Genomic DNA, 21116 nt, shown 5'->3' on the forward strand with positions numbered 1-21116 from the left:
CTGGATGTCAGGACTACAGGAGAAAATTATTTGCTGCACAAGCCAGGCAAGTCACTGACAAAGTCTGCATGCTTGACTCTATTTGTCTATTTGTGTAACCCACAGGGGCCTCATCAATGCATAATTTACAGTTAAAAAGAGCTGCAAGAACCACGGGCAAAATATATTGTAACATTTAAAATCAGCAGCAAGAGAGGCTTCCTAAATGTTGGAAGTTATTTTCCTGTTACATTTGAGAAAAGCTATTTTCCTTTCAGAGCTCCAGCCGTATCCCTGTGGCATCTGGGGGCTCCAGCAGGAATCTCCTTCCCTTCTTCTCAGCTGGAAAAATGTGACTGAAATCAGGTTTACGGAGTCTGGGATAAGGAAGAAACCCAAGGGCCAAGAAGAAAGAAGATTCTTAAATCACCATTTTCTAATCATAGCTTACAAATTTATATGAATTCTGGCCATGCCAGGACTTTCTTTGCATCCACCATTGGCTTGGAATTACAGAAAGCTCTTTGAAAAAAACAAAACTTTGTAAAGATTTACCCTTCTGCATCAGGATCTAGAATGACAGCCAGTTCTGTGAGCACCAGCCCAGCCAGGTAATGCTGCTGGCGGAAAGGCAAAGACAACTCAAACATATTTGCAATCTTCTGGTCTTGGACATTTGTGGAGAACCCAGAACTCTGAAAAAATCAAGTTTCAGAAGCTGCATCATGAACAGAGTCAAAGCTTAGGAAATACATAAGAAGCAGTTTTCAGAATTAAAGACAACCTCACGCCTTTTTTGTGTGGATCAAGGCACATCTACACTTAAATTCCATCCCAGCTCAATAACCCTTCCATTAATTCTGTTGTTATTGTCTTCCCCTGTTAGGAAAGTTAAACCAAATAACCTTTAAAAATGGATTGGTTAAACTTTTAACTCAAGGATGCTCTTATTCAGACTGAAGAAGGCTTTAATTTGATTTAGTTTGTGTGAATTTGCAACTAATTAATCCACTTGAATGACACACTAATTCAAATTACTTTTTCTGAGCAGGCCAGGACTAAGCTGCAGGGACCTCAGAAGTCCCTTGTGTTGCCAGGAAAGGGTAACAGTGGACAAAGTCTTTTTTTTTATGGCTTATTTGTGTTTGTCCAATACAAGAGAGGACCAGGTCCCTAAGGACATTGACAGCAGGATATGGGCACTCTTCCTTCAATAATAAAAGATCCAAAGAAATCAGAACCTATGTGGCAGGAAAAACTGATCTCTAACTGAACACTTCCAAAAATATTAGCACTGAAGGTACAGTGACACAACTGCCCCCGAGGATTTAATTCTCAGCGCCGAGCTCAAGTTGTATTTCCCAAATTTCTCAGTACCTGGGAAGTGGCTGAAGACACGGATGGTGATGGAGATGCAGGTGGTGTGAGCAGGCTGCAGGGTAAATTCAAGGTGACATAGTGCTCGTGGCTGCAAATGATGCGCAGGAAGTCCAGCCTCAGAGATGCCAGGTTGCTTGGATTTGTTAAGGAATACAGCTTTGAAGACACCTGGAAAGTCCAGCCCACAGCATTGCAGTCAGCACCAAAAGAAAGTGTAACTGCAGGGTGAGCCCCCCTGGCCCACTCCTACTCCCCAAAATCACTCCCAATGCAAGAACTGGGGAGTTTATTTTCATTAAATGGTCACAGCCATGTCCACAGCACTTTTTTGTGCCAGAGCTTAAGCTCCTGATGTGCAGGAGCAACACAAATCCCAGACATACTTCCCAATACAAGATCTATACACCACTCCTATTTAAATAACCAAGATGATCTTTAAGGTCCTTTCCAACCCAAACCATTCTTTGATTCTGTAATTCCCACATCCTATTTATTGATTTTAGCAGGAAGTTGTGAGACCACAGTGTGATGCACTAACAGCTCCAAGATGTAGGGTTTTTTATACATATATTTTTTATATATAAAAATCTAATTAATGACACATAATATATGAAATATACAGCAGGCAATTTAAAATTCTAAATGCTCTTGCTGTTCTTTTGCTCCTTACAGAGAATGTTTTAGACTCTATGGGGAAAATGAGTCTAAGCTTAGTCTCACTTCTCACCCATCCCTTGTTGTCTCCTCTGTACACAGTGTCAGAATGGATGTTTGTAGTCAAACAAAACTTTGTGGTTCAGGGTGATTTCCCTATCACACAGCAAATGAGGAGCCTTCCTTATGGGGGAGGACACCCTGCATCCCCCAAAGGATGGAGAAGGAGCTCAGTGATCAATATGATCATCCAGGGTCACTGTGTCCTTAAGAGACCACGACAGTCTGAGCTCCCTCACAGAACCTCCCACTAATTTTTGATTCAATTACTCTGAATGTGGTGAGCAGAGGGAGTAATTCTCCCTTCCTGCTGCATGTCCTTTCACTCCAGGGAGCGACTCCTAATTCACAGTTAAGAGTGTAATCAGAGAGGCGTAAACCCTAAATCACCTCTGAGAATGCTCTGCTCTAGGAAGACCTGAACAGTGGAATTCTGTGTCCATATTTTACTGTCTGTCCAGAGAAATTTAACAGTAACAGGCTCTGCCATGCTTCAGTTAAGCCACAACGTTTATCTGCATTCACCTGTTTGTAGCAGGTCTTAATAAGAGCAAAAACAAATCCTCTGTCCATGATGGACAACAAATCATTGAGGAAAAACGCCAGGCTGGTGTTGAGCCGCTCCACCATTTCCGTGTCCTGGAGAGAAGGAAGAGAAAACCAGAAAGCAGATGAAGAACCCTGTGTGTTTTCAAGCAAACAAGAAGCAGGAGGGCTGGTGGCTGAGCTGGGCTCAGTGTAATTGTCTGCCATCACCTTCTGGAAGCGGGAGACTATATCACCAGCGATTGTGCTGACCAGTGCAGACACGTCATCCATGAAGCGCTCCGGGAAACGATTCTTCCTCGGTGCATCCAGTTTGTCAGCAAAATACAGATGATGCACCATGCTCTTCACCTACGGGGATATAAATTACAGCAGAGCCACTTGCAGCTGTTGCTGGTTCTGTCTGAAAGCAGGGGCTGGGAAACATCAGGGAGGTGTTTGCTCACCATCAGCTCAAAGAAGAACCAGGCCTGCTGCAGGGCCGCCTCTCGCACGCTCCCGCTGCACACAACCCACTGCAGGGCCAGCTCCTCGTGGAAAAGCTACAGAGTTAAACCCAGAGTCAGCCCGAGCCTCCAGAGCAGCTCCCAGCACAGCCCCCATGAGAAATGTCAGCACGGTCCATGGCAAGTATGGCAAACAATGAGTTAAGCAAACTAAATAACTGAGGACATGACAGCAGTGGTGGCATCCCATAAAGAAATCCCCAGCTAACAATGAGGGATGAGGTTATGACATGTGGTGTGAGAAATGTTTCACAGCATCTCGCTCCAGGATTGAATCTCAAGTGTCAAAAGAATGTTCCGCCCGCCCCCAAGAAATAATAATTAAAAAAAAGGTTGGTGCTCAAATTAGTTTAGTTTAAAAAGTCTACCTTTCTGCCTGGTCTGATTTTCGCAGGAAAAAGGAGTAAAAAGTGGACATATAAAGTGATTTATACAAAGATGTATATTTACTGTGAGAAAGGACTTAAAACAATAAGAAAGAAACATGGGGCTCAAACAGCTCTTGGATTTCTCTTCTTGGAACGACCAACCCACAGACTGACAGTGGCAGTGACCACATTTTCATTACACAAAAGCTCTGGCATTTTGCCTTTCTGACATTGTTCACGAGTTTCTCATTTCCTGTAAGGGAGTTCACTTTCAAAGTGACTCCCATTCCCTTTCTAGAGTCTCTCTGGATTAACACCTGGATAAGTGAGCTCAGCACACCGAGCCATCCAACATATTTTTATTTTGCACACAAAATGTATCATTTATGTGTCTAGACAGTGCTATTCATATTTTTTGAAAGCCAGTAATGAACTGGCCCCAAACACTATAGCCATTAAATCAGACAAGATCATTTAATTCTTCCCAATTTAACTCCAAATACTTCACATTCCCTACAGCCTGGATACTCAGAGGTGTTAAGCACCAGCAGTTCCTAATGACCTTGGAGGGGAAAAAAAAAAATAAATCAGGCCATAAATAAAAGAATAAATTGCATCATGTTTTCAGAATGACTTGACCTCCCTGCCCCACAATATCAATTGTCTCCACTGAAATCTACCTTTTTGGTTGGTAATCGTCCTGTTAATGTTTGTAAGAAACTTGACGTCTCAGTGTGCGAAGACATACGATTACAACTTCGATCCGTAGCCTACGGAGTGGAGATGAATGAATGATGACAGGACATTAAAGTTTGCCGTGGATGGGTTTTGCAGCTCAAGGACAACGAACGTTTACAAAAATACTCTTCCAACTGTAGGGTTTTTACAGGTTTTTAAGCATTCTCAAACTCTTAGGCATTTACAGATTGGTCTAAACAAAATGACAGCAATTTTGACTGGTTTTAAGGCATACAGGTTATATAAAGAACTGCATGTTCTGATGCACAAAGACAATGCTGCAAAGCATGAAACTTTTCCATTGTTGCATTTTATCAACATGCACAGGAAATACTTGGAATTTCAACCCATACCTCTCAATCTACCAGAGGCCAAGCGTGGGGGGATGTACCCACAGCCACGCTGCTGCTGCCACGGGCAAGGGGAAAATCGCTCAAGTTCTGCTTCTGATGGAAATAATTTGCCATGAGATCAAGTGAACCTGGACTAAATATTTTGGGAGGGCTGATGAACTGGGAAGGAGGAGCAGTTGAGAGGTACGTTCAAGGCAAACATGCAGTGGAGAGCAGCAGGCAACAGGGGCTAAATAAACTCTTCCTGACTGAAGCTGCTGTAAAGTTTTCATACTTTGCAACACAGAACAGTACAATTGGCCCTGGCAAATTACTGCCTCCAGCACTCAAATTGACAAATGTTTTAAGAGAGAATTTCATATGTGGCAATCAATTTGGGTTCACAATATTCCACTCAAACAAGTCACGAAGGATTACTGGATGATGAATACTAAATGCTTGATGAGAATGGCAAAATGGTTCACGACATCGAAAGGAATGGCAAACATGGACAAAGTATGAAGCTGTGATTAATGTTCCCACTTAGAAATGTGCTCCACCTGAAGCTGAAACTAGTGTGAGAGAAAGAGAAAAAATGAAAACAAAAGCAGTCACAGCATTTACATTTCACAGACCAGCAACCACTGAAATGAAAGGAGGGGACACGTTCACTCAATCGGAGGTTTTTCATGCACTGTGGTGGGGTGGTGGGGGGAGAAGATGAGAATTTGTAAAATCAAACTGAAAAGTTTTCAAATAAACAATTATGAAAAGAAAAAAGAAAAAAAAAGAAAGAAACCACCAAAACTGGAATATGCACTGAAAGAAGGATATTCTACAGGGAAACATCAGGGAAAACAAAGGCAGAAAAACCTCTACCGAAGACACCACCTGTGTTGACTCTGCACTTGGGCTGGGGTTGGATCCCCATGGGGCTGCTTTTGGACCACCAGTGTTTACCCAGGAATTGGAGCGGTCTAAGCCCTGGGCATGTAATAGAAAGCAGTTGGGAAAGGAAAGAAATATTACACGTTGCATGCCATACAGCAGTCAAAGTTCAGTCCTTACAAGCAATCAAAGTGGGTACACTGCAAACACATCAGCACTTAGAACTGTTGGGGCAGCCTGAGTTCTCAGAGACATTGGGTCCAGAGGATTATTTTATACCTTGCATACACACAGAACATTAACCCTGTCAACAGCTCTGATCTGGCTTGTCCTGTCTGGAATGCTTGACATTCCAAAACTCTCCTCTTCCTGAACAATCCCACTTTGTTCAGTTTAAACCCATTCCCATAGGTGAGATTTACACTGTGACAGGAAAACTGGTGCTGAGATGTGAGGATGCTCTCTGAGGTTTCCAGCACCTCCAGGATAGTCCAGAGCTCATAAGCTCTACAATTGATACAGAAGTGCTGAGAAACTGAAGAGGCTGACTGTCAACCCTCACAGGCTTCCCTGCCTATGGATGAAAGTCCAGCACTGCTGGCAGAATAACCATGTGGACAGGATTTCACATGGACACTCAGGCATTTCCTCTGGGCACAGTGGCAAAGGGAGGAAAGAGCATTTACCTTTTCTGGAACCAATTTGTTTTGCCAAGAAAAACATTTGAAAAATCATCCTGCTTTTCAAAAGCTCAATCTAGCCTGTACTCCAAATCCTACTGCAATGGATCATTTTAGCAAAATTATTGTGGATCCCCTCCTCTCTCTGCTCTCTTCTTCTTCAGGCACTCAGAAAGAAGGAAAAATTAAACCTGTGCTGTCACCCAGGCTGCTCCCAAATCAGGAACATTCAGGGGATGGAGTGGACCTCCCTGGGTCCCAGGAAGCGGCTCTGACAGACACACTTCCTTAAAAATACCACACATTGATTTTGACAACCCTCACCTGAGTGACAGCTTCCATCACATTTCTATACCAACTTAGGGCTTTTTCCCAATATATAAAGCAAAGGTGCAGCCCATTTCATTTCAGAGATCAGCATCAGCTGCAAAGTCCACCAAGCCAAATCATCTATTTCTCTCAGCAAACCAAAATCCACCTCAAGGTTGAACCTGGCGTGAGAGCTGTAACCTGGGATTCAAACCATTAATCCACCGAGCTCCTCGAGGCAGAGCTCAGCAGAGCTGTAATTTTGCTTAAGATGTCCAATAAAAAAAATACTGAACACATAAGGAGAGTGTTTTAATCTCAATTACTTTTTGGCAGGAATAAATCAAAGCCCTGTGCCCTGCTCAGCCCCATAAACATGCTTTATTTTGCTCACAGTGATTTAAAGTCAAAAGGGCTTTGCAGAATGCTGAACTAAGCTCTTGTTTTGTAAAATCAGGTCTAATTTTGAAAATGCCTTTATCCCCCTCACATTTTTCTCTCAGGGTTTTCCTAATCTTGTCGCTCTGATTCTGAGCATAACAATTAAACACACACTGTGTTTGCAGAAGCAAAAGTCATTTGGTAAAAATTTGGAAAGGGAAGGATTCTTTCCTCCTCAAAAAACAAAAAAGTACAAGAGCTTCTTATTGCTTGGCAGAGTCACTCCAAAGCTCACAAAGCTGTTGTTAAATTCTGTGCTGCCCCTGGGGTTCAACCTGCAGCTGGGTCTGTGCAGAAACATAACCCACATCTGTGAAAATCCACTGGCAGAGAAATGAAACTCCACAATGTCTTCTGAGGTTTTTTCCAGCGCATCTCCAGCATTTCAGGATCACTTTAAACATGTCTTTTTAGATATTAATAAACTTTCTTTGGTGGGGAATAAAATTTACATGGCTTCAATTCACAAATGATGGCAAAACCAGTGACAAACCCAAGACCTCCTCTGCTCTGAAAATAAACAAAAACCTTCCAAATCCTGTAAAGAGTTTTCAAAATGAAGTAACAAGGTGATAAAGGAGACTTAAAGCACTTATGCCACACCTCTAAATACCTTACAGTAGAATAAAAAATAACACAAGGCTGGACTTTGAAGACCTCCCTCAAACAACAAAAAAACCCACAATTTGTATTGTTTTAAAGCAGAAAACTTCCTGTGATAGGGAACCTGCACCTCAAATTAGAATCTACCTGAGAATATTCCTTAAGCCATTACTTGGAGAAACAATAGGGATTTTTGCACCCTTTTACTCATGTCAGCCCCTCAAGAGGTGTCTTACTTTTGTCTATCAATATTAAGAAACAGAAATAATTATACTCAACCAAAAGTCTGTATAGCCAGACTGAGGTTAATTCCTGATGCTCAGATTATCCTGAAGGAAACTTTCCCCTCAACAATTATCCATGGAACAGGTTTTCCTTTAAAGCCTGGAGTACAGCTCTGGAAGAAAATCTCTCTTCATTCTGTATTGTGACATTATTCACCAAGCCAGCACACATTAAACTTCTGATAGCCTGGGTAAATTCCGTATGCACATCAGTGCCTGTGGCATTTCACAAAAGGTCAGGCTTGTTTAATTAGCAAGATACCGAAGTGGTCTTTAAAATATTTCAAGACTTCTAAGTCCAGCTTTGATGTAAGAAATAATCATTTGCCTACCCACAATTCTTCAGCCTCTTATTTGGTCAGCAAATTATGTTACTCATTTAAAATTGGTAACCTCTTCCTCAAACTGTGTTTTTCTTGCTCTTATAAAACCCAGCATCAGCCATGTCAAGCCTGTCTGGTCAGGGCTTGGTCAGTGGCTTTGGTAACAACCTTGCTCCCTAAAATGCTGAAGGAAATTTAACAGCTCCCTGAAAGGGCTCAGGAATTCACCTGTGTTGAAAGAGTGAAAGGTCATGGTGGGAAAGAGTCTCACACTGGTGAAGTTATCACAGTTTAAAGAATTAAAAAAAAAAAAAAAAGAGAGAGAACCCCAAAGCAGCTCAGGCACTCCTCTGAAGGGAGAGAATTACCAACACTGCTTTGTCCTGGCTCATCCCACCCATTATAAGTACAAAATTAAGGGCTCAGATTGGGACTGTGGTGGTTCTGTGTAGTCAGAAGTCAGCAGGAGGAGATGGATTGACTGACTGATCCCTCAAGAGCCAGAGTATAACCATGCTGGATGCTCTGCATCCACACTGGAGTGTCATTTTCTGGTTTGGGGAGTCAATGTGGGAGTCAGTCCTCCTGAAGCTCAGCTGGCCAGGCTGTGCCTCTCACCAACCATCCCCAATCCTCTCTGGGCCATGCAGGGAGCAGGAATATTCCTGCTGAGTGCAAGATACCCGCTCTGGACACGAGGAGCAGAGAAATCTGAGCAGCTGAATGCAGAGGAGAGGAGGGAGTTTGGGACTGGGAGGGAAGAGGGGGTAAGAGGGTGCAAGATTTGGGGAGACACAACAGAGCTGGGCACAGGATTTGGCTGCTGGCCGTGCAAAAAGTACAAACCCAGAAGGACTCCTGCCCTCAGCTCCCACACTTGTGGAAGCAGTACTCCAGGATGGCTCCAACAAGTCAGAAACCTTTCCAAGGAGCCGTGTTCCCATGGTGCCAACAGCATGGGAAAAGGGCTGAGGAGGGGCTGGGACAACTGCCAAACCCTTTCCTGGCATTCAGGAAGGAATGGGAGGTGCTGGGGCTCTGAGGGGTCCCTGGCAGGACGGGACAGACGTACCTTGGTGCCGATGATGGAGCGCACCTCGTCGTCGGGCGAGGTGGGGGTGCCGGAGATGTCGGGGTTGCTGTTGCTGAGGCTGCGCGAGCGGTTCAGGTTGAGGCTGGCGGGGCGCACGGCCGACCTGGCCATGGTGGCGTAGTGCACTGACCCTCCCAGGCCACCAGGACCTGTGGGGACATCTGGTCAGTGGCTGTCCCTCACCCAGACCCCCTCAGGACACCCAGACTCCCTCAGGACACCCAGACCTTTCCTGCCTGGTCACTCTGGCCATCCCTCACCCAGACTCCCTCAGGACACCCAGGCCTTTCCTGCCTGGTCGGTGCGGCCATCCCTCACCCAGAACCCCTCAGGACACCCAGACTCCCTCAGGACACCCAGACCCCCCTCAGGACACCCAGAATCCTTCAGGATGCCCAGGCCTACCTGGTCAGTGCGGTCATCTGTCACTCAGACCCCCTCAGGACACCAAGGCCTTTCCTGTCTGGTCACTCTGGCCATCCCTCACCCAGACCCCTCAGGACACCCAGGCCTGCCTGGTCAGTGTGGCCATCCCTCACCCAAACCCCTCAGGACACCCAGGCCTGCCTGGTCAGTGTGGCCATCCCTCACCCAAACCCCTCAGGACACTCAGGACTGCCTGGTCAGTGTGGCCATCCCTCACCCAGACCCCTCAGGACACCCAGACCCCTCAGGACACCCAGGCCTGCCTGGTCAGTGTGGCCATCCCTCACCCAGACCCCTCAGGACACCCAGACCCCTCAGGACACTCAGGACTGCCTGGTCAGTGTGGCCATCCCTCACCCAGACCCCTCAGGACACCCAGCCCCTCCCCAGGCCTCCCCTGCCCAGCTCTCCAGCATGGGAATAAAAAGCTGTTTTATCTTCTAGGAAGCAGGAGGCTCTCTGTGGGATTGTCTTTAGCTAATGGGATGTTTTCCAGACCTCACACTCAAAACCCACCACAGGTGGGCACAATTTTAGGTACAAAACCTTCCCAACACCTCTCAGGGCTTTCCCACTCTGTGCCTGAACATTCCTTCAAAAGCCTGGTTTTCCATGGCTGCCACCCACACTACCTCTTTCCCATCCCTTGTCCTCAGCAGGGCTGGGATTAGTTTCCCTCTTGTACCCAGACATGTGTTTTCTTGTTTTCTAGTGTTTTACACTCCTACTTTAAATATATAATGTCTATATTTTGTATGTGTACATAAAAATATAAACATTATATATATATACATACATTAAAATATGTAAAATATTATATAAATAATAAATCAAATTAATTTAAGCTCTGTTTCTGGAATCAGCCAGACTTTGGTCATCAACAAGTCTTTGTTTAATTGATGTTTAATACCCTTTGGATATCTATTCTATCCAGCCAGTGTTTAAAATTTTGCTGGAACTGGATTAAAGTATTGAAGTTTTTATGAAGGAGACTGGGAAACATGACAGGCCAGGAGTGCATCACACCTGTCCCATAGAAAAAATCCCTAAAACCCCAGTTTTTTGCCATAATTCATGATCCTTCAGCAGTGACACTGTTACTTAAAATCATCAAATAATTAAATCTCTGACACGACTAACAGTAATTTAACACATTTTTAAGTGGCAAGCAGACACTTGGAGCTCAGGAACACCTGGCAGCAAGTGGCTTCTGCCTTCTTTTAACCAACTTGAAATAAAACAAAAAAAAAAAAGGAAAGAGCTACCTGGTGATGGTGAATTGGGATAGGTGTTGGGTAGGCGAAAAACATAATAAATATAGGAGGCAAGAAGGCTGTTCCTGCCATGCTGGTCCTGGCTGCCATCCAAGTTCTTGTGAAGTCTGTTTATGATCGATGCCATCGCTTCAAAAGATGCTTGGCCCAGGTTAACTGAAAGCAAAAAATGAAGGAGCTTGGTTTAGACTGCAGCAGGACCCAGGGGAAATCCTAAATGTGCTGTAGAGGGTAAATGGTGGAGCTTCTTGGAGCCTAGCAAGCCTTTCTCATCCCAAACTGAGCCTGGTGTTTGAACCAGGTCTTCTAACCAGCCTGAGAGCAGGCCAGCTGTTCCAGTGATCAGCTGCCACTCTCATTAATAATAAATTTAATGAATTTAGGCTCCATTTCTGGAACCAGCCCAACTTTGGTCATCAGCTGCAATGGTAACAAGATCAAGTCTTTGTTTAATTGATGGATAATACCCCTTGGATATTTATCATGCTCTTCTCAGTTAATTATTTCACCTATTTAAGCCTTAGCCAAAAGACAAATTGTATCACAAGAACAATTTCATTTTATTTTGAGAAAAAAGCTGTTCTGAAAATAAACACAAAAATCTACACACAGACCGAAGCAGATATTCTAGAAGAATTAAGGTTGAAGAAAACAGTAGCTAGAGAATGAAAATCTTATTTAAAATAAATCCAGTCACTAATGTCCATAATATTCCATACAAACCAACTACACCAATACAGAGCAATGAAAGAATGAAATATTAAACTATAAAATAAAAATGCAGATAAATTCTTCCCCAGAAAGATTAAATAAATAAATGTTATAGCTAAGAAAATATTTTTACAAGTATTTTTAAAGCAGTCTTAGATCCTAATATTCCACCATGTCCAAACTCAGGTTTCCTACAAAAAAAATCAGCAAAAACTGCTGTTTAAAATACTAAGGATCTAATCCTGACTTAACCTTGAGATTTTTTGTACTCTCAGAGCTTAGCCCTTCTCAGGGAGCAAAATAAGGGATTATTCATGCTGGCAGTACTGGATCCACAACAGGAACATGCAGCATCTGTATTTCCCTACTTTATCTACTTCCAGATTTTCCAAGGTGACTAATAAAGTTGAAATCCCTACTTTCTGTCAGGATGGAGACACCTTAACAAGCTCCAGTGGTCAAAACATGCTGAGCACCCAGGAAAATCAGGCTCTTTTCTGGTGGCTCAATTTGAAAACCAAATTCCCAGTCCTTCTTAGAAGCTTTCTATTAAATATTGCTCCTGTGTATATCATCCCAGATCTGGATGCCAGCATGTTTTATTTGGGAGACACTTGGTATATTAGTGGCACTAAAATAAAGCATAAAAATGGACTTTTTTACTTCTACATAAATATGATAAAATTGGAAATGTCACACTTTCAGCTATGTAATTCTCTATAAAACTTAAATAAAATACCTATTTGGCCTGCAATGACAGGAGGTCTTACTACCAGAAGGATCAGTTTGTCAAGCAGGAGATGAAGAAATCGCACTACCGGCTCCAGTTGAGAGGAATTTAAAGCTGAAATGCTGCTCTTCAGTTCATTTTCCAAGTTGTTTTCCATAATTCTCATGTCTCCTATTCGCACAGGGAACATGTGCTCATCCAGAGCATGGACAAGTGCAAAGAACTTGTCGAGGTAAGGGTCCTACAACAAGCAAAAAGCCAATAATCAGCAAGAATCTCCAAGATATTTTCATTTCCTATGGATCTGTGTCTCATGGATGGGTTCTCGCCCTCATTTTTCTATCTGGCCATTGAATCTCACAAAATTAGCAGAAATTCAGTATCTTTGAGAGATCTGTCCGTATTTAATTCTAATTCTAGTTTAAAAGTTATCAAGGTAAAATCAGAGGACCCACAGATTGTGTATTCTGAGAAAAAACAGAAAAAAATGCACTAAAATCACATTACTATTTACAGCACAAATAAAACACGCAAAAGTCATCAAAATGACACAGTGGGAATTAATAAAACAAAAGCTGAAATGATTAAACAAAATTTTTGTCATCTTTATTTACAAATCAAAGACAGAGGGAAAATATAGGGAGAAACAAAAGAGGAGAAGGGGAAAGGGAAGAACAAGAAAACAAGAACAAGAAAACATCCTTTGCCTGGGCTGTGTTGGAGCTGTTGTATCAAACACAACAGGCTGAGGTCTGAGAACACTGTTGGCCATTCACCCCCTGTGAATAAAGGCCAAACCACTCATATTTTTAAGCATAACTTCTTAAATATACCCTCAACAGAATGTGGAAAAACAGGTGTGCTGGCTCAGAACTAAAAATGAGATTGTAATTTCACTACAAGGGATTGTTACACCCTTCACAGCATCAACTCTGACAGTGTTTCAGCTGTCAGAAGATGACTTAATTCCAGTGACTGCTCTCAGCACCTACCTGAGTGTGGAGGGATGACACAGCAACAACTTCCACGTTGAAAACCCCTTTGTGGTTATCCACCCACTTCATCCCAGGGAGAGGAACCTGCAGGTTGAGGGAAGAATGAGAGAGGGTGTGACAGAGAGTTTAGGGTCTGCTAATTACAATTTCATTTATTTTCATTTATTTTGGTCAGATCACACACACACACACATAGCCACAAACAAGCACTGAAATTCTGTCTAAATTTAACAGTATTTAAGGAATAAATAAATGTACACACACACAGGTAGGTACACATACATCCTCTCATTTTTTCTCAGGTGTATTCTGCTGGTTTCCAGCAGACAGAACTCAGCTCACCTCTGGAGAAAGCACTGAATAAGCCTGTGGTGGCTTTTCCAATGACACAGGAAGACAGAACTGACCCGTCTTTAACCGGCCATTCTGAAGCATCGGGATCCACTGGAAAGAGAAGAAAACAACAAAAGCACACATTTCTTAAGGTCTTCTCTGAGCTTTTGCCAATTTCTCAAGCTCTCCAATGGGATATGAGTTCACAGGGACACTAAACAAAGAGCCAGAAATTCATTTGATTGAATCCCATGCTGAAAAATATAAGAATGGAAATACACTCACAGTGTAGCCAACTGGGGTCTCCAGGGGTGTGTTTTGTTTTTGTTGGCAACTGACGTGGTAGAAAGTAAAAAGCAGGTGGTGGTGGTCTGTCAAAGTGGCTGGAAGCTTAATCTTGATTTCCTCGTGAAAATCAGGAGATCTGTGTAGAGAGCAGAGCCTCAGCTGAGTCACCCACAGTGGTTGGTTACCTTGTGCTTGAGATTGAACCCTCTGAGTTAAAGGATCTGCAGAAAAGGGAGCATATGGGCTATCCCAAGGGATTAAAGTTCCCTTTATGATCACCATGGACTGGAAAAACTTCTGATCCACAAAAAAATGGGCAGCAGCCTCGTCCTCCTCACACAGGCACTCAGAACCACATGAGTGATTAACTCTCATCTCAACGTGGACACTGCCACAACCCCGACCTGCAGGACAGGAATCTCCCCTGGAACATCTCTCCCTGGAACAGCTGCAAAGCCAGGAAAATGCTCCTGCTGGATTCAGCACTTCTCACCCCAGCTGCAATGGAATTATTTTCAAGACCAAGGAGTTCCAACTTGTACCTAATGCCTAAAAGGCTCCAAGACAACAATGGGGGCACCTGCTACTTTGAGTTTGGAAGATAAATCTTCATGACTACTGACTGGAGTTGTACTTGGAGCATCTGCTGAGCTGGGCTACGTGCTGAGGACCACACAAAGCTGATTTGTACCACAGCAAACAAAGACTCTGTCTCCCACTTGTCACAAAACTCTAAGGACAGCATCAACTGGCACTGCAGTCACTGTGAGTGCTATCCAGATGCTGATTGTTAACTAATTAACACCAGTCACTGGTGAGTAACTGCACCTCCACACTGTGTTTTACCTGTTGTGATACACCACAGCAGTGTATGCTTCTTTGGAAAACTCAGGACAGCTGGATTTGCCAAAGATGACCTGCAAAAAGAAGGAAAAAGCACAGAAAGCCCCCTAAAAACTGTGCCAGAAATCTGTTCCATCATCCTGCAGAGACATTTAGAGCTCCATTTATTGTGCACCTGTACAGTTAGACCTGCTTGTTGCCTGCCCCTTCACTTAGAGGCAGCACTTCACTCAGTCACTGAAAAGGCACGACTTAAACAACTCCAGTGACACGTGGACACAGACATGGCATAAGAACTGATGGACGGAACCACCCCTGAACAGATCCTCTCTGAGTGGGGATCACTGCTGGCCCTGAACAAAGCTGTCACCTTTAATTATTTTGTCATGGAAGCAAAGCTTCTATTCCAACCATGAGCAGCGTCTGCTGCAAACACAGAATCCCAGAATGGTTGGAAAGGAATTTAAATCCCATCTTTGGAATGAGACAGGGACACCTTCCACTATCCCAGGTTGTTCCAAGCACCATTCAATCTGGCCTTGGACACTTCCAGGGATGGAGAATTTCTCTGGGCAACCTCTGCCAGGGCCTCACCACCCTTACATTCAATAATCTCATGTTAAAATTAACATTAAATGAATGTTAACGTGCTCCACTGTTACCTTGCAAACTCTACACAACTGCACTCTTTGCTCTGAAATATAATTTTCTATTCCTCTGAACTTGTTATTTTGAAATCCATTTCAGTGAGGTTTAACACAGGGGTTTCCTGACTGCAAGGAGTGCTCTGCCCTTCCCACAGAGCACAAAGAGGTCCCCTCACCGGCATGGCATTGCTGGGATCCTCTCCATACATGAACTGCACTTTCACTGTGATGTTCCTGGCAGATCCCTGGCGGTTGGCGAAGTTAAGGCTCTGTGGATACACATAAAGGAGGTTCCTGCAAGAAACAAAGGCAGCAGGTGATGAGAGGGGTCACACCTTCATTAATGCTGTTATTTAAACCTCTGTGGAAATGCTCAAAGGGAAGGGTTTGACATTTTCCATTCTCTCAGATGCAGTGCACACCCAGACAAACAATCTGTCTTTGGTAATGACCTCTTATTTCAGACATCATTTTTAAACTCTTATCATATTTTGAAACAGTTCTTGTTTAGAAGGATACTGGAAAAATCCATCTAAAAATTTCCCAGTGATTCTACAATCTGAGAAGTTCAAGTGGAAAGAAAATATATGAATACAAAAGCTTTATTTTCTTTTACTTTATATTTTGCTCAACACACAGCAGCTGGTTTCTGTTAAATACCTTCCTTCTTGTGGCCTGTCCTTTTTCTTTTTTTTCTTTTCTTTTTTAAATCTCCTGACATCAGGATGACTTCAGGTTACATTTCTCCTCTGAGAATGGATTAAACAAAATTGATATGTGTAGCTTCAGGTAATGACAACACTCATAGGTATCCAAAGAACTGTTTCAAAGTCTGAAGTAATAAAGTGCTCATCACATCCACAGGAAATGTGGCAGGACGTAATGGGAGGAAATTGCAGCACAGGAGATTTAGGTGAGGCACAGGGGAAAATGTTCTGGCTGTAAGGAGAGGTAAAGCAGTAGAACAAATTGCCTTGGAGAGTGTGAAACCTCCATTTTCTGGTGGTTTCTCAGAACAGGTGAGGCAGACACTCTCCAGATGGGTTTAAAGACAACCTCAACCCTCACTGGGCAGGGGTCACATTCTGGAAACCCCTTCCAATCCTGTTTCTCCAAGTCTGGCATTACTTTAACAGCCATGAGAGATGCAAAATTCTGCAGTATTTTCTGTTCTCTGAGCCCTGCTGGGCCCTTGCCAACAAGGTGAAAGCAGGATTCACCCTTTATCAGCAAAACTGTCCACTACAAACCCCTACCTGTCCTTTGTGCAGTAATTTAAACCAACACAAAGTTCCTTGATGTTCTTTTAAAGACAAAAAAAAAGCAACATCCCCCACAGACTTTTCCACCTCAACACTCAGTTATTCAAAGGAAACAAACACTCTTTTGCTGCCAAACAAGTCTAAATGTTTGAATTATTACACAACTTTAAAAAACCAGCCTGGAAATCTCCAATCCATCTCCGACACGGCCCTGCCTGCACCAGCACATTCCTCCTTGGCCAGCCTGGCCCCTGCAGCTCCCACCAGGGGATCCAGGAGGGATGATTACATGGAAGCTCCATGGATTCATAGATGATCACAGTGAGGGCTTCAAGTGCTGCCTCCAGCTCCCAGGGATAAAGGACTGGCACGGTGCATTCTGCTCAAACACTGCAGAACCAACCCTCTAACACCCCTGGTTTGTGAGGCAAGAGGAAAAAGAGGTTCCCTTCCCTCTGGGAACTATTCCATGGGTCTGAACACAATTTGTAAGTAATTTCCAACTGTTCCTTGTCCCAGAGAGACAACAGATGCCAGATGGGCTGAGAAAAGTGAAGTGAGGAGCACAGCAGGACAACATTTAAGGTGTAATAAAGCAGCTGCTGTCGAGTGCTGGCAGCAGGAGGCTGATAACAAAAAGACTCTTTTTTGGATTCTCAGGAGGGCAGTAACTCAGGGAAGGTTCCTGGTGCCTTTTAGATGCCAGGAGTTTCCAAAACACCTGCACTGGTGGGACACACTCCTGGAGGAGCAGCTGCAAAAGGAGGCTGCCCTTGGCTGCCTGAAATGGCACTAAAGACAATCTTTTAGCCAATGAATCCCACCCAAGGACTTGGTTCTGATGGCAATTCCATTTGCTCCCCAAACAGTCTCACCTACACAGACACAGCTAATGCTGATCCTAAGGAATTCCCTAAGAGCAGTCTAGCTCCAGGGATATTTGGGACAGCCTTATGAACCAGGCTCTGCTTCACCCCTGCAGGCAGAGGAATAAGCTTAGCAGTCAAGTGGGAATTTCTTCCCTCTCAAGTCCTTCATGGTGAATTAAGTTTTTGAATCCCATCCCCACTGGTCACTTTGCCAAATCAACGCTCTCCTACTATTTCAGAAGGGGCCAGGGCCATTTTTGTGACTCTCCTAAATTACTTTGTTCTGCCATGAATACATTTGCTGCTTGATGTTCTTTTTAAAATGAAAATGGATATGAAAATTTACTCTAAAATGTACCTTGCTCATAAAACTTTTATTAAGTATTATTAGTGCTTAAGAGAAGGATTTAAGGTATTTGTGAAGCCAGGCTACAGGATCCCTTATATTAAAGGTAGTCTTATGCAAAGGAGTGATTGATGCTGAGGAAAGGGACAGGTTGTTCCTCCCTCCACTGCTTTTCAAGCCTTCATTAAGGGCATTTCACTGGGAAGAAGCTCATGGTGCTTTTGGGATTTCAGATGGGAATAGGGGAAAGGGGGATGTTCCTCCTGTTCAGGCAGCCTCTCTCCAGAGGGTTTCCTATTACAGGCATCTTCCCTTTGTGGAAAACTTACATGGAAGGAGGGGGAGAAATGCCCAGCTTGCAAATCAGAATGTGACCCCAAATGGAAAAATCCTGCTTTACCTGATCACAGAATCCCAGACGGGTTGGGGTTGGAAGGGGTGTAAAGATCACCTCATTCCACCCCTTGCCATGTCCAGGGACACGTTCCACTGTCCCAGACTGCTCCAAACCCTGTCCAACCTGTCCTTGGACACTCCCTGGAACAGGGCAGCCACAGCTTCTCTAGACAAACTGTGCCAGGGCCTTGCCACCCACACAGAAATTAATTTATTCCAAATACCTAATCTAATCTAAATCTACTTTCTTTCAGGTTAAAACCGTCACCTCTTGCCCTGTCACTCCAGGCCATTGTCCCAAGTCCCTCTCCAGCTCTCCTGGAGCCCCTTTAGGTACTGGAAAGGGCTCTGAGGTCTCCCCAGAGCCTTCTCTTCTCCATCCCCAGCTCTCCCAGCCTCTCTTCTACCCTAAACCTACATAACTAAAAACCTCAGATCTTCCTGTCTAAACACAGTTCTGGAGCCATGGAAAGGGACTGATGGCTGCAAAAGTGACAGGAACATTATAAATGTCCTGATTTCTATCAATAAAAGTATCAGGCAAGAGCTTTAAACCCAAGGGCTTGTGTTTGGAGCTTTCATTAAAATGCTACAACAAATATATGCAAAGCTTATCCTGTTATCTCAAACAGATCTCAAAAGTACTTTTACTTCCATAAAATAAATTGCTAAAGTGCAAAGGCTTCCCAAGCCATGGAAATAATGGCACCAGGCACTCCTCTAAATATTTATGTAATATCATTGCAGCCATTTTGCAAAATCCTTCACACAGGTATTAGAACATTAAGAGCTGCTCCTAACTCTTAGAGGGAATTTCTAACCATCATGAAGATTTCCCTTTTCAGTAAAACACAGAGACCTTTTTCTTTGCTTTATTCCCACTATAAAAATCATTTAAATCTCATAATCAGGGTCACCCAGGTGTATGAAAGATCTTCAGGATCATGTTTGTTATATACATCTTTTCCTGACTGGGCTGACAACTCTCAGAGGCAGGATTCCCTCTTAGGGTTTCCACAGCTCCTGATTTTATGGTTTAGTCATGCCAGAAGCTTTTCTCCTCTCTGCTTTCCTGTGTCCCACTTTTCTTCTGGACTGTGGGACTGCTGTGACATTTAGGGGTGCTCTGTAGTGAGTTTAGCACTGCCTGACTTCCCTGGCCTTGGCATTAATATGGAAACATGCTTGGCAGATAATTAGTGCTTTATTAATGTTTGACATCAGGGCCTTTTGGCTGCCTTTTCCCTTTGGAAGACAAACCTTTTCCATAGGTAGTGTCGTGCCTGAGCAGCACCAGCAGCACATGGGACACAGGTTGTAGAAACCTGGGACAGTGTCTGATCCCCAGCTGTTTGGTCATTGCTATTTCTTGAGGAACTCCCCATATTTTTCTAAAGACTAAGCCAAGAAGAACAATTTTTGGAAGGGGATGGGATTAGGAAGAATTCAAAATAAACCAGAATGATTTCTTGTATGAAATAGTTAAAAAAGAAAATGGTTCATTTGAAACCACATAAAACCAAAGCCACTTAAGCACTGTGAAGTGGATTGAGGAATGTCTATGCATTTGCTTGGGTTGTTTTTTATTTAATTTTAAAACCAGTGCTTCAAGTTTTGCAGCCCAAAATCCTTGTGTCAGATGCCAGAGAAACAATTCAGAATTGTTTTTTTGAAGGAATCCCTGTTCTGACCAGAGCTGGGCCTGATCATCTCCCTGCTTCTGCTGTTTTTCCATACTTCAGGTACTGCAGTATCTCTGATCCCAATCATACTGGCACAAAATATTCCCCAGCAATTCATCTGAGACCTAAAACACTTTCACAGTATTTAACTGTGAATGGGAAGGTTACCTGCATATTACCAACCCCCAAGCACACAAAAAGTTCAACATATGATGTAAAAATCTAACTTTTTAAACATTTTTTTCTATAGATGTTTCATATCATATGCGCATATGTACATGAACAACACAACAAAAAATCCAGGGGAAGAATTCCTAACCATACAAGAATTTAGCAAAAACCTGAAAACTCTCCAAATTACATTGTGCAATGCTTGATTTTGATTTCTTGGATTGCTATGAATGAGTCCAGAAAGAGAAACATCTTTCACTCACACTGCAATACCCAAAAAAACCCCATGTTTCCATGCAGAGACCCACTGCAGAATTGGGCATTTATTTCAGAGCACTTGCAGCCTTTCTTTATGCAGTGTGAATCTTAAACAGCAAAAAGAACGGTAAGGTGAGAAATGCAAGCGAGGTATTATTTATCTCACCCACCTCTGCAAAGCAGCTCTTAAAAAATAAGTTTTATATGGTGTAAATTACTGCACAAACCTTAACACAGTAGAATCACATCCAGGCAATCTCTGGACCTAATTCCCTCTTTCTCACTTAATCTGGGCTCGATGACAAGTAAATCCACTGCAGCACAATGAGTTACATCAGAAAACAGCCTGAGATGAAAATCAAGTTGTGTGAATCATCTGGGAATATTTTGCCCTTCCACAGCTCATCAAGGAGCTTCACAACCTGAACATCCAGTGCTCCTAAACATGGTAAAATCCTTTCACACTCCCGAGGCAATAAAGGGAACCAAACAACACAAACAAGGAGTAATTTAAGCCCTTACCAAGATTATGACCCAAAATTAATCTATTAAAAAGAGCTGTGTGGAAAACACCGTGTCATCAATAACATTTTACACCAGGAGGCCTGGCAGATGGAAAAGTTCAGAACCAGTTTAATCAGCAACGTGCCTGTCTCTCAATTTTATCTTCCCAGGTATCAACCTACATTCAGGAGGGGTTA

The 21116-nt window shown here is 43.3% G+C and overlaps 1 protein-coding gene across 14 annotated transcripts in view; it reads right to left on the bottom strand.

Moving 5' to 3' along the window:
- DOCK7 (dedicator of cytokinesis 7) overlaps positions 1-21116 on the bottom strand; it is a 91952-nt gene that overhangs the window by 26461 nt on the left and 44375 nt on the right. For 8 of the 14 annotated variants that reach the window (XR_015773354.1, XM_088060552.1, XM_088060550.1 and 5 more), the window contains exons 15-29: positions 15608-15725; positions 14788-14858; positions 13939-14077; positions 13663-13764; positions 13318-13404; positions 12335-12566; positions 10876-11040; positions 9164-9333; positions 5455-5547; positions 4174-4263; positions 3066-3161; positions 2830-2970; positions 2599-2712; positions 1357-1527; positions 535-674 (exon numbers count right to left, since the gene is read on the bottom strand). Coding sequence is in view for 13 of the 14 variants with exons in the window: in XM_088060552.1 (XP_087916678.1) it covers positions 535-674; positions 1357-1527; positions 2599-2712; positions 2830-2970; positions 3066-3161; positions 4174-4263; positions 5455-5547; positions 9164-9333; positions 10876-11040; positions 12335-12566; positions 13318-13404; positions 13663-13764; positions 13939-14077; positions 14788-14858; positions 15608-15725 (1929 nt within the window). In the remaining variant the exon portion in view is untranslated. The remainder of the gene's footprint in view (positions 1-534; positions 675-1356; positions 1528-2598; positions 2713-2829; positions 2971-3065; positions 3162-4173; positions 4264-5454; positions 5548-9163; positions 9334-10875; positions 11041-12334; positions 12567-13317; positions 13405-13662; positions 13765-13938; positions 14078-14787; positions 14859-15607; positions 15726-21116) is intronic. The other 6 variants (XM_005521223.3, XM_005521222.3, XM_014250736.2 and 3 more) reach the window with 2 other exon arrangements.

Source organism: Pseudopodoces humilis, chromosome 10, assembly GCF_049639895.1.
Source record: "Pseudopodoces humilis isolate 2021_Gansu_Grassland_sample_001 chromosome 10, ASM4963989v1, whole genome shotgun sequence".
NCBI classification, from domain to species: Eukaryota; Metazoa; Chordata; class Aves; order Passeriformes; family Paridae; genus Pseudopodoces; species Pseudopodoces humilis.